A 13,675-nucleotide genomic window follows, 5' to 3' on the forward strand; every position below is an offset into this window, starting at 1 on the left:
AGTTGTAGCCATTCTTTATGTATTCTGGGTATCAACCCTTATCAGATAGATGGTTTACAAATATTTTATCTCATTCCATACGTTGCCTTTTCACTCTGCTTATTTTACAGTGTCCTGAACAGAACTTTTAAATTTTGATGTAGTCCGATTTATCCATTTATACTTTTGTTCCCTGTGTTCTTCTATCATATCCAAGAAATCACTGGGCGAATACAATGTCCTAAACCTATTCCCATATGGTTTATACTAAGAGCTTTATACATTTAGGACTTACATTTAAGTTTTTGATACATTTTCAATTAATTTTTGTTTATGATGTAAGGTAAAGGCCTAACTTCATTCTTTTGCATATCCAGTTTTCCCAGCCCATTTATTGAAAACACTGTCATATCCCTATTGAATGATCTTGGCATCCTTGGGGAAAATGATTTGACCATACGTATGAAACTTTATTTCAGGGCTCTCTATTCAATTATAGTGGTCACATGCCTGGTTTTATAGCAGGACCACACTATTTTGATTACTGTAGCTCTATATTAAGTTTTGAAATCAGGAAGTATGAGTCCTCCAGTTTTATTTTTTTCAGGATTATTTTGGCTATTTGAGGTTTCTTGTTTCCACATGAATTTCAGGATAGGTTTTTCTATTTCTGAATAAAATGCCATTGGGATATTGATAGACATTGCATTAAATCTGTAGGTCACTTTGGGTCATATGGACATCTTAACAATAGTAAGAATTGCAATCCGTGAACCCAGGATAACTTTTCATCTATTTATGCCTCTTTAATTTTTTGCAGCAGAGTTTTATATTTTTCAGTGTACAACTCTATCAGTCCTTAGTTAAGTTAATTCCTAAGTATTTTATTCCTTCGAATTGCTACTGTAAATGGAATGATGTTGGGCTGTTACCTTACACAATATGGATATAAAAGTTAACTGAAAATGTATCAAAATCTAATATAAGAGCTAAAACTATAAAACTCTTAGAAGAAAACGTAGAGGAGAAGCTTCATGACATTGGATTTACCAATGACTTCTTGGAAGGACACAAAATGTACAGACAACAAAACTAAAAATAGATAAATTGGATGGACTACATCAAGATTTTAAAAGCTTTGTTCCTCAAAGGACACAATCAAAGAGTGAAAAGGTAATGCATGGACTGAGATAAAGTATTTGTAAACCATCTATCTGATAAGGAGATACCATCTGGAATATATAAAGGATGGTTACAATAATACATTGTTACATCTCTTTTTCAAGGGGAGCCCATGTAACACTGTATTATTTGCATTTGACAGATGCTAGCATTACATGAATAATGATCCATAAACTTGGCTTAGATTATTTAATTCTCAGATAATCTTATAAGAGTCCTTACAAGGCCATGGTTGCACGTCTAGAGAGAGGTAGCAGAGGAACAACCACCTGTGTGTAACTTGGATTGTGAGCTGGCTGTTTATGCAACACCATTGTGCCTTCAGAAACAGCACAGGCACAGTTTCTGTAAAACTTCATTCTATTTGATATTGGAGTGTTACAGGGTACATCCAACCTTAGGGCTAGGTGGGTAAGATGACACCCAACTCCTGATGGGTGGCTCGCCATATCTCAGAATGCCAAAAAGCTCTTTCTCAAAGGGAAAATACCTACTCATGAAAGAGAAGATAACTAATCTCGCAAACTTTAAGTGTTATTCTTCTGAGGAGGGTCCCAGGGATTCATGACGTTTTTAACTAGTGAGGGAAGAAAGATATAGAATTTTGTCCCTCATTTTGGCATCCCTCAGACCACGAGGCTCCAGGAGAGTTCACTTAGATATCAGCCCTCTGCACTAATGTGGAATTAATATCCAGCTATCTGAGACAAATGAGTCTTACGAAGCCATCCACTGTATTATTCACTTTCATAGTCCCCTCCCCTATCTGAATTAAATGTCATGAATGTCACGTGGGATAGTAAAATGATCTAGGTCCCTTTCATTTATTAATCCAAGCAACAAATCATTTTTGAGCATTTATTTCGTGTCAGGCCTTATCTTGGCTCTGGTGAGACAATAGTACACAAAGTAAAGTCCATCCCTTCAGGGAGCTTACATTCTAATAAAACAGACAATAAATAAAATACAACAATATTGTGGAACATCATGATAGTAGTGTAACAAAGTGGAAGCAGGGGACAGAAATTGGAGAGTGCTGCTTTGGATAGGGAATTCAGGGAAGCATGGTTTGGCAGGGTTACATATAAAGAGATCAAAAGGAAATGAAAGAGGGTGTAGCACTTTCAAAGCTTGATCACAGACTTCTCGGTCTCCAGAAATGTGAGAAATGAATGGTTGTTGTCTAAGCCAGCTACTCTGTGGTATTTTTGTTATTGTGCCCCAAATGGACTAAGATAGTACTCTAAGCTGCCTAGACGGCTGAGACCAAGTCAGAATACTGGAATTGCATGTTGACTACATCACTTTTGCAGTAGTGATCAGAGACCTGGACCCTTGAAAACTCTTAAGGTTTTACCCAATCATTTTGAGGAGCTTATGCCATTCTACTCTTATACTCAGGACAACTGTAATTGTTGTCTTTAAGTGATAACATCTCTCCCCAGCACTCTCCTCAGAGCCTTAGCTACATCCTTGTTCCAGAGAGCATAAATCAAAGGATTCAGTGTGGGAGTAATGATGCTATAGAACACAGAACCAACTTTGTCTTGCAACGGGGTACGCTGGGACCTGGGCCTCATATATGAGAACATGCAGGCACCAAACCAGAGGGAAACCACAGTGAGGTGAGAGCTACAAGTGGCAAAGGCATTTCTCTTACTCCCAGCTGAACGAATCTGAATGACACTGTGGAGGATGAAGGCATAGGATGTAGAAACCAGAAAGATGGGGAGGAGGAGAAGGTTGATGCTGCTGATGTGCACTGTGGTCTCATAGACAGTGATGTCTCCACGTACCAACTTCACAACAGCTGGAAACTCACAGTAGAAGTGGTGGGTTTTTTGAGGCCCACAGAGAGGGAACTGCGTCAAGATCACCGTGTGAATTAGGGAGTTTATGGATGCTCCCAACCATGACACAAGAGCCATCATAAGTCCCACCTTTCTGTTCATGAGAACAGTGTAATGCAGTGGATGACAAATGGCAACATAGCGGTCATAGGACATCAGAGCTAGGAGAAGACACTCAGCACCACCCACAGACAAATAGAGGAAGTGCTGGGTGGCACAGCCCACAAAGGAGATGGACTTCTTGCCAGATAGGTAGTTGGTAGCCATCTTGGGGATGGTTGTGGAGACATGCATCCGATCCATGAGGGAGAGTTGGCTGAGCAGGAAGTACATGGGTGTATGAAGCTGGGAATCTGCAAATATGAGGAGAATGGTGAGGATGTTGTCACTTGCCACAATCAGGAAGACCACCATGGTCAAGATGAAAAGAAAGAGGTGAGTGAGGGAGTCATCAAAGAGCCCTTCAAGGATGAAGTCTACTGGAGAGGTCTGATTCCTCTGCCGTATCTCCCCTTTCTCTGTCCCTGGGGAAACAGGAAGTGGAGAAGAATTTTGATATCAGAAATAGTGGAGTTCAGCACACCTTACAATAAGACCTTTTGATTTACCACACAATTTTTGAAGACATTTTTTTTCTATTTCTAGTGATTCAATAGCCCAAATTCCTGAAATAGCCCTTTAAAATGAGAATGTCAAATCTTTCTTCACAAACATGACACTTAGAAATTCCGGAATTTCTAACCTCTAAGTGCCAAAAATCAAACAAGAGCCTCTCCTCATTAAGAAAGAAATACACACACACACATATATACTTTTTATAAGTATATATATATATATATATATGCTTTATAGAGAGAGACTAAATGTTTACTAAACTAAATTATATTTAGTATAATATATATTATATATGTATATATATATACAAAGTACACATATATGCTTTCTTACTTATGTCAGAGTTTATCCAGAGAAGCTGAACCACTGAGAGTTTTATACATACATATGTATATATACATATATACATATGTATGTATTTAATGGGATTGTACAGAAATTTTGCATTATGCAATAGTGAAAGCTGCTTAAGCGGTCTATATAAGGCTGTCACCCTTGTGTCTGATGCTGGAACTTCAAGTCCATGGCACAAGCAGTCAGGAAGCTATAAAGTGGATATAAAGTGTGGCAGATCAAGGGCCTGCTGGAACCCACAAGAATGAGATATAACCCCAACAGGGCAGACTGAAAGCCATGCCTGTTCTTGTTGCCACTGGAATTGGTGGTGTGATTGTCTTACAGAAGCTGAGGCCCATATTCAGGAGCCTAAACACACACACCTGGCCTGGAAGTCAGAGGCGCTAAAGGAGGATCCAGGGGAAGGCAGAACAATTGCAGGCCCACCTGCTGCTTCGCACGGAAGAGGAGAATCAGCAGGTCAGATGCCATCTCTGTACACTACAAAATGGCTGCTTCTCTTCTGCCTCTAAGGCTCTGGGACAGTCTCTCCTGTGACCCACCTTAACCAGAAACACAAAAAATGGGAATTCTGGGAAATGTAGTCCATCCTAGCCAAGTTGACACATTACGAAACCACCAGAGTCCATCTCCTGTCAATCTGGCACAGATGCACATCTCCTTAAGCCACACTTCATCCCAAAATAAACACAACAGTCATCCTTTTACCTAACATGATATCACTATCCCACATAGAACCAAAAACATGTGAAATAGTCATATAAAAACAAGGAAGAAATATCCATTCCTGCTCTCCACAGAATGAGACATCCTATCCATGTGCTAACCCATTCTGTGGAAGTCAGTTACACTCTTGCTCAGTCACTCTCGTTCATGATAATGGCCTCACAAACAGAGTAGCCACAGAAACCAGGATGAAGGCCACACATGGGCTCAGCAACATGGACTCCTCCTATCACTGAATCAACAAGCAAAGGAAGTTACTATACACTGCCTTGCATGGCTGATCCTGACTAGCAAGGGGTTGCTGAGTTTCTACTACACCATGGGGATGAGGAAAAGCATATCTGGAAGGCAGCAGATTTTCTAGGGGGCACCTCTGTACTCAAATGCCCTGTGATGAAAGTCAGTGGAAAACTATGAAAACCCAATTCACACAGGACTGGTAATGACCCAGATCCTTCAGGAATGAATGTTTGGGTCATCCCACCAGAAAAGGAAACATGATGAAATGCAGACAAAGGAAATATGGAATGGTGTGAAAGAAGACTGTTATATACACCAGACATGACTATGTAAGCAGCTTCAGAAACAAAAACTGTAGTAGTAACAGGTATTTCTTCTTTCTTTTTTATGAATATTTTCTAAATATAATTAACTGAATTGTTTGAGTTTTTCCCCTCACATATCCCCTTTCTAACGTATGGTATATTAATGTAGTTAGGTTCATATCTAAGTATATCAGTCATAAGACATAAAAAGGGGAGTAGGAACCAGACAGAAGTAGAATGAATTTCAACCAAGACAAGGAAGTGATTTGGTATCTTCTTAAGTGGAAAGGGTTGGTGTGATTTATATCCTTTTCTTGGGAAAATGTTAACAAGTTTTTGATTGTATGTGGGGTAGTCGCACTATGTTATATGGAAGGAGAACTTGGTATGCTCTTTATTTGGAGATTAAGTATGGTTTATGAGATATATACGGGTGCCATGTTGACAAATAACAAAACCACCATTGTTATATACCTGAAAACAAACAAGAGATATGTCCTCAGTAGACCTGAGTCTCTTTAAATTATGGATCAGGCTGATCAAATTAAGATTATAACATTTAATCAACCAAATTCTATAACATTTAGTCAATCACATTCCCACTTGGCCCTTTATCTCATTCTCACAGGAATGCTGATCAGAATGAGTGCTTCATCTCCATGGTGAAGCCCAACTTGAAAAATTGATAATCTAAATTAATCTCCAAAATATCGACCCAATACCTCTTTGTATTTTTTTCCTAAACATCTCCTAGATCTTCTTGCTTTCCACATTATCTGCTTACCATTTAGAGCAAAGAAGTCAGAACTGAATGTTTTCTCCAAAGGATAAATTGACCAGTAAGAAAGAGGTCACATATATTATCTCTCTCCAATTAATGCAGCCTAGGGTCATCTTTTTGGCTGTCTCCTCGTACTGTTATTTCAAACTCAGCTTCTTGTGAATGAAGGGCCCAATATCCCATGTTCCCCCTGGTCACTCCAATCCTATCAAGCCATCCATATATTTCCCTTGTATTAAAGTATTCATCTACGTCTCTATCTCTTTCCTCATTAATTTCCACCTTTTAAATGTCCATAGCATTGGTTTTCTCATTATCTGAGTCCTGTCTCTCTGCCTCCCTTAGACAACTTTCCTAATAATTTCCCATTCTGATTTGTGACTCTCAGTTGACTTTTTTCTCTGCTTTCTCAGCCAGCTTTCCTCACAGACTGACCAATATCACCCTCTGACTTTAGGGATGAGGGAATAAGCTAACAATGCCAGAGGTTGCCCTAGTTTATAGTGAAGGTTTCCTGAACACCTCGAGCCCAAAATTATCTTACCTGGAATTTCTGCTGCAGAGAATTGTGGAGAGAACAAGTATAGAAGTGAAATGGCGAGGGCAGCATAGATCCACACTAACTCAAACATTGGCTACTGATCATCCAAACAAGTCTTTTCTGAGGTGCTCATCAGAGTTTCTTCTCTAACCCTGGTAATCTGCATTTACTGGTAGAATGGCATAGAACACCATGTCCTACACAGTCATCGTTGTCTACACTAATTATCCTAGTGACAGAGCATCATCAGGAACAATAGCATCCGTAGTAATGCTCTTGCAATCTGGGCTCAGATTTTGAACTCCATCAGCACACATCAGGACAGATTAAGTAACTGAACCTATTGAACTTGTAATAGGTGGGCCTTTGAATAATGAATATCCTTCATCTGCCTCTAAATATATATTTCAGGTACCTCTCCATCCAAAAGGACAACAAGAGCTTGGGCAAAAAGAATTTCCATTAATGTTACCAGATTAAGAAGGTTCATTTAATACCCGCTTAATCATCAATAGGTCCAGAGCCAAAAGAAAATCTGTTTTGGAGTTTCTGCTATTTTGGATCACTCAAGGCACTCTCTTCTTAGCTTTACACCTCCTTTCCTACCAAATAAAACAAGAATTTGCCTCTGGCACTGGTATTTTTTAGTAGAATCCCCTTCTTGACTGCATGAATCTTTCCTCAGCAGGAATCATAGCAGTAAAAATGAGAAGAGACTTGGACCGAATGAGCTAAACATGAGGGAAAAGAAGCAAACATCTGTGAGAAATAAAACAGCCTTCTAACATAGAGACCCTATTATGTCAGCTGAGGCAAATCAAGGGCACTCAATGTATGGCATCAGGGATTCAACCCAGAGGACACATCCTGAGTCTCTTCTGGAGAGCATTACCTCAAGATGCCAATTACACTCCCTGTGTGCATTGAGATAAGCACTCCCAAAGGGCTTTCTTGGAGTTCGTTGGGAGGTATCAGGGCATGAGATATTTCAAGGAGCATCACTCTGATGGTAACATGGGAATGACTTCTCCAAGGGCCAATTAAGCATGGAGAGAAACAATTCCTAGAGTCTCTGGCTTGTTTTTCATCTTGAAACACAGATCTTTCTAGCTCCTTTCTATCCAACCCTTTTGAGAAGACAGACTGCAAAAAATCTAGTCTCCTTTGCTCATAGGACACTTTTGGGGGTTCTGCCACGTGCAATATCATAGAACAGAAGTCAAGGAATAGAGACAGGCAATTGCCAGTAGTGTTTCCCACTCTAGCTCTTGGTCATACTCCAATTTCATATTCAACATTAATATAACATGTCAAAAGACTTCAGATACAGATATCAAAGAAGAAAATAGCATGTCCCTACATCTCCTTCATATTTACTCCCATCTCGTTGTCATACACTGCTCTTTCTCTCCATTATATGTTGAGCTATTCCTTGTTTCTCTAACTCAACTCAGTTGCTAAAATGTCTTGTTTCACTGATCTTATCTTGTTTATTCTTGGTGTAGGTCAATGTATCATCACTCTCTTCAAAACCTGCTCTCTAGTGCTTTTACCTGGTGCTCTTCTTCTCACCAGAATATAATATCTCTGTGGTTAAGACAATGGTGGCATTTATATAATTCAGTAATTTATTTGACAAATATTTGATGAGCTTCTGCTATGTCCCGAATGTCGTATTGGGTAGCATGGTATATGGTGATTAACAAGCAACCATGGTCTCTCCCCCCATGGAACTTACTGGTAAAACTAATAAATAAACATTGTATATCATATGGGGTTAAGAATTTGTAGTAATTAGAAGACATCATCATCATGGTGGTGTGAGAGGATCCTTGAGTCTCTGCTCTTCAATCTACAATGATTAAAACATTCAAAACTCAACAAAAGCTAAATTGCACCAAACACCAGGGTGATGGAAAGATCTACACATCAGTACATGCAAAGAAAGTGAATTGGAGCACATAGAAAAGCCTAAATGAGGGAGCAGTGGAGGCAGCACCCAGGATCCTGGATCCCCAGCCATGGCAGATGAGCCAGCCACCCCTGATCCCAGAGGACACAGTGGTCTTCAGCAGAGGTGTACATGTGACTGCAGCCAGGCAGGGGCAGTGACACCTGTGGCTACAGGAAGCAGAGGAGCTACAAAGGTGGAGTCCCATGATCCCAAACCCCTGTCCTCAGCTCAGAGCCTGGTGGCACCAGGTGTGCACAGCACTCCCACTTCCCAACAGCAGTGTTTCCTGGGACCAAAGGGTAACAGGCAACAGCTGAGACAGTGCTGCTTGTACAAGTCTCCCTCACCACCTCCCCAACCCCAATCCCCACAGCTGTGCTGGAGCTTCCCACTCAGTAGATCTCAGATGTGGCTTTACATTGACCATTTCCATGTCCTGAGAGCAAAGCCAGCAACCACAGAAATGCAAGCAATAAAAAGCCATCAGTGGGCCCCAGAAGGGCAGGCAGCAACAAAGAGAGTATCCATGTGACACAAAATAGAGGAGCTGGAGGATAGAACTTGCAGATCCACAAATATAGCCAGACACAGCTCAGGTAAGAGAAATCAAAAACAATTACTATAATGACACCTACTGAAAACAAAAAAAGGCTTCTAATCTCTAAGCAATTGAAAAGTTTGAAACAAAACAAAACTGTACCTAAATAAAAAACGTATTTGCTACAGAAAACAATCCTCCAAAAACCAAACATAAAGTCATGGGAGATTCTGATCTAATGGACAAAAAATTCAAAATAGCTATCATGAAGAAACTCAGTGAACTTCAAGAAAACTCAGAAAGATGGTTTCATGACCTCAGGAATGAAATCAATGAACAGAAGGAATACTTCAATCTCCAAAGAGATCAAAACTTTCAAGAAGAACTAAGCAAAAATTCTGGAGGTGAAGAACTCGATGAATGAGATGAAGAATGCATTGGAAAACATTGTAAAAAGAGCATGTCATGTGGAAGAGAGAATTAGGAGCTTGAAGATAGCTATAAATTGGGCAGGTAGAAGAGGAGAGACAGCTAACACTTTTTAAAATGTAGAAATTCTACAAGAACTATCTGACTCCTTTAGAAATGACAACATAAGGGTAATGGATATCACAGAAGGAGGAGAGAGAGAGAAGGGAGTAGAGAGCTTATTTAAAGAAATGGTAGCTGAGAACTTCCCAAACCTGGGGAAGGAACTGAATATACAAATCCATTGTGCAAGTAGAACACTCAATTATCTCAACACAAAAGGACCCTCTCCAAGACACGTGATAACAAAACAGTCAAAAATCAATGACAAGAGGATTGCTGGGAAGGTGGTAACATAGGACTCTGAACTGACCTTCTCTGATGGACACAACAAATTTACCCCTGTGGAATGATTACCTCTGAGTGAGAACTGGAGACTGTATAAAATGAACCCCGACAACAAAGAACAACACTGACTGAGTTGTAAGAGGCAGAGATACGTTCCTGCTGAGGAAAGAGTCACATTCTTGCCATGGTGCTTCAAGCCAGAGACATTTTAAGGTATGAAGCTTTTCCTGGAGGAGCAGGGGATCTGAGGGGGAGAGTGATGTCATAATAAGCAACCTTCAAATTCAGCACAACCAAAGACAAGTACCTGGCTTTGCTGGTTATTAAACCCAAAGGAGAATACCCCCCAGAAAACCTATTGAAGAGAAGAGAAAGAAAAGCCTGCTTTCAAGGGACCCATGCAGAAATTCACCCATTCTAAAAACCAAACAAAATCACCAGAAAGAAAGGTGCATAGTCCTTTGATTAAAAAAAAGACTCACTGGATAAGCTCTGAGCACATCTCAGAGAGGCAGAAGGTGATTGGGATCACCACCCCAGGGAGTGAACACTGGTCGGAGCCATTATTGTGACATAATACAGGCCTCTGAGACAGACAGTGGCAGATGCAATTGTATTTCTTCCCATGGCCTGTTAGCTGAGGGGTTTAGCCTGCCCACTAGAGCAGTGATTTAATCCAGCTCATCCAGGGAAGGCGCCCTGCCCTAGGGACTCACCCCACCCACTAGCCAGCCAACAGGGAACTTGTCGGGCTGTGTAGCTGGTGTGTTCTGGACCTCTACAGCAAGATAAGCAGGTCTGCTTCAGCAGAGCAGGGCATGTACACAGGGTGGGCCTGTGTTGATGGGGTTTATGGTCCCACAGTGGGGTGGTGAGACTTCTCAAGTGCAGCAGGCTTGTGCTGTTGGCCTTCTTATACAACAAATAGGGAATCTGCCCACCTTCCAACACCTGAAATGATTGTGTGCTCCCATCCCTGAGTCTGGCGTCACAAGGTTGAGCTCCTGAGAGAGCTAACAACAGCCCCGCAGACCAAAGACCCAAAGAAAATGCGAGGCCGTGACACTAGCAACCAGCCACACTGGGGCCTGACTGACTTTATAGCAAAACAACAGCAGGTATGTGCTATTAGACCTTTCAGCCAGCTGTGTTGGGGCTCACTTCACCCAATAAAGTGAGTAAAGTGACCGTAGCAGCAACACACAGCTGAGCCTTACAATCACCTGGTCAGGGGGTCAGCCTCACCTTCATATGCACCTTCAGCAAGACCTAACTTGCCACAGCTTCTAGTCTGTAAGCCTGGCCTGCAGACTGTGGACTCGCCAGCCCACATGCTCACACAGGCCAGTATATTAAAGTCAGTCTCTCTCTCCACATACATATACACACATCTGTGTATGTGCGTGGGTGTGTATCCTGTTGCTTGTTTTCAGGAGAAGCCTGGCAACCACATTGCTGAAGTCCCTTTGTCCTTCACTTTTCCATTTCAGAATCCATGTCATTCGAGGGCTTTAGAAACTCAGCACCATAGGAAGTTTGCAGATGAAGCGTTTGTCTAATCCAGACCTTGTACTGCATGTCAAGCGCTCCCAGCACCGCCAGGGAATTCTGGGGAAAGCCCAGGTGACCCTTTCCTAGCTGAAGACACACAAAGGACCCCAAGGCCCCTTACTTGCAACAGGCCAAACTGAGGAACAGAAAGCTCACCCTCCTGAGGGCCGTTCGACAACATGGTCAGCAACCAAACTCCTGCAAGACAAAAGCAATATATGAGGCCTCAGGAAATAAACCCAAAGCAGTATTTGCAGAACGCGGACTTCCATGCCAGAAAGGGCTGTCGAGAATATGTCACATTTCCTTTAACACACTTCTTGGGGAAGTCAACATGTTATCTGTCTATTGTGACCCTTTAGCACTCGCACTTGATACATGCTCCTTCCTGCATGGTCCTCTCCTTTCGTGCTAAATGCTTCCACTCTACAGTCAGTCAAGAGAAGAAAAATGATGGTGTGTGCATGCCAGAGGGAGTCAGCACCCTCGCAAATCATCAGGAGCATGTGAATTTCTGCCATCACTTGTGTGGAGTGGGGGCCACCCCTAGCTACGCAGCAGCCAGGCAAGGATAACCGGGAGCAAGAGGTCTAGATGACTCCTTCGACAACTTTTAGCAAGGATTTGCTGGGTGGATTCTGATTTGCTTCCAGAGAGGTCTGTGTGTTTGTGTGAGGGAGAGAGATGGAGGGAGAGGGAAGGGAAGATGATTTCATGGTTTGAAAGCTGCTGGGAAAGCTGATTCCCACTAAATGCAGAAAAGCCATTGGACAAAATCCAACGCCCTTTGTGATCAAAACACTCAGGACACTAGAAACACAAGGCAGCTCCCTGAGCCTTGGAAAGGGCATCTGTGAACAAGACAGAGCTCACATGCATCATACTTCACGGGAGAGACTGGAAGCCTCGTCCCTGACGTCAGGACAAGGTGAGCAAGGGCCACTCCCATCAATTCTATTTTACATTTACGGGAGGTTTTAGCCATGTCAGATAGGCAAGAAAATGAAATAAAAGGCATCCAGATTGGACGGAGTGAAGTAAAACTCTCTCTATTTGCAAATGACATGGCCATGTATATAGGAAATCAGAGAAAACACAGAAAAAGTATTGGAATGAATAAACGACTTCTGCAAGATGACAGGATACAAGATCAGTAAAAAAACCCAAAACCACCACCAATCTACGGAACTACAAGTTGGTGCAGCCACCATGGAAAACAGTATGGAAGTTCCTCCAAAGATTAAAAATAGAACCACCATATGATCCAGTAATTCCACTTCTGGGTATTTACACAATGGAAACAGAAACATTCCTGCAGACAGACATCTGCCCCCCATGTTCACTGCAGCATGATTCACAGGAGCCCAGACACAGAAGCAACCCACGTGTCTGAGCTATAGATGCAGAGAACAGGTTGTCAGCTGCCACGGGGAAGGGGTAGTGGGTGGGCAAAGGGAGCAAGGGGGTCAAAAGGTACAAATTCCCTGTTCTAAAATGAAGAAGTCCTGAGGACTTAACGTGCATCATGGTGAGTAGAGTTAGCAGTACTATATTGTCTACTGGAAAGTTGCTAAGAGAGTCAATGTTAAAAATTCTCAAGACAAGAAGAAAAATTTTGTAGCTATATGAGGTTGCAACAGCACAGAAAACACTGACCATCTTAAACTAGTTTTTCTCCATTAAAACAGGTTGTTGATTAATCAGTCCTGGTGCTCAATTGCACAGACAGCACTGTGCACATGCCAGGCAGGAACCCATGGCCCCAGGAGGTCCCCAGAGACAAGAATCCTCAGAAACACTGACACCGGAAGCAAGCAGCCCTTCAATAAGGACAATCTGGCTTCCAGCAGCCCAACTAGCTTGATTACCAAGTCAAGGCCAGCCCGGCAGCCCACGTGGTCCCAGCAGCAGCTTGCTAGTCCACCAGTGCTGAAATGTGACCCCAAACCTGCATTGGGAAGACAGATTGGAGAGATTTGCCCCCTGTTACCTTGTGAGACGACCTTGCAATGAAGCTCTTCTTTTCTCTAAAGCCAAGGCCATAGTCCTGGCTTCTATGCGCATCAGGCAGCAAGCCCTTGCTCAGTAACAAGGCGATGGATTCAAACTTGACTCATGGCGGTAGGATTTGGGAATATGCACATATATGGAATCATTATATTTTACACCTGAAACTAATATAATATTTCAATTAAAAAGTCAATTTTATTTCTCCATGCTAGCAATGAAAAACTGACAAT

At 41.9% G+C, this 13,675-nt stretch overlaps 1 protein-coding gene across 1 annotated transcript; it reads right to left on the reverse strand.

Annotated features, from left to right (window-relative positions):
• Positions 1–2,005: 2,005 nt before the first annotated feature.
• LOC139041708 (olfactory receptor 2AE1-like) lies at positions 2,006–11,197 on the reverse strand. The gene is made up of 2 exons (XM_070495803.1): positions 11,130–11,197; positions 2,006–3,535 (listed from the first exon to the last, which is right to left on the reverse strand). Exon 2 carries the CDS (start codon positions 3,423–3,425, stop codon positions 2,583–2,585), a length of 843 nt encoding a protein of 280 aa, XP_070351904.1. The 5' UTR covers positions 3,426–3,535; positions 11,130–11,197; the 3' UTR covers positions 2,006–2,582.
• Between the last annotated feature and the right edge of the window lie 2,478 nt (positions 11,198–13,675).

Source organism: Equus asinus, chromosome 23 (genome assembly GCF_041296235.1).
Source record: "Equus asinus isolate D_3611 breed Donkey chromosome 23, EquAss-T2T_v2, whole genome shotgun sequence".
NCBI classification, from domain to species: Eukaryota; Metazoa; Chordata; class Mammalia; order Perissodactyla; family Equidae; genus Equus; species Equus asinus.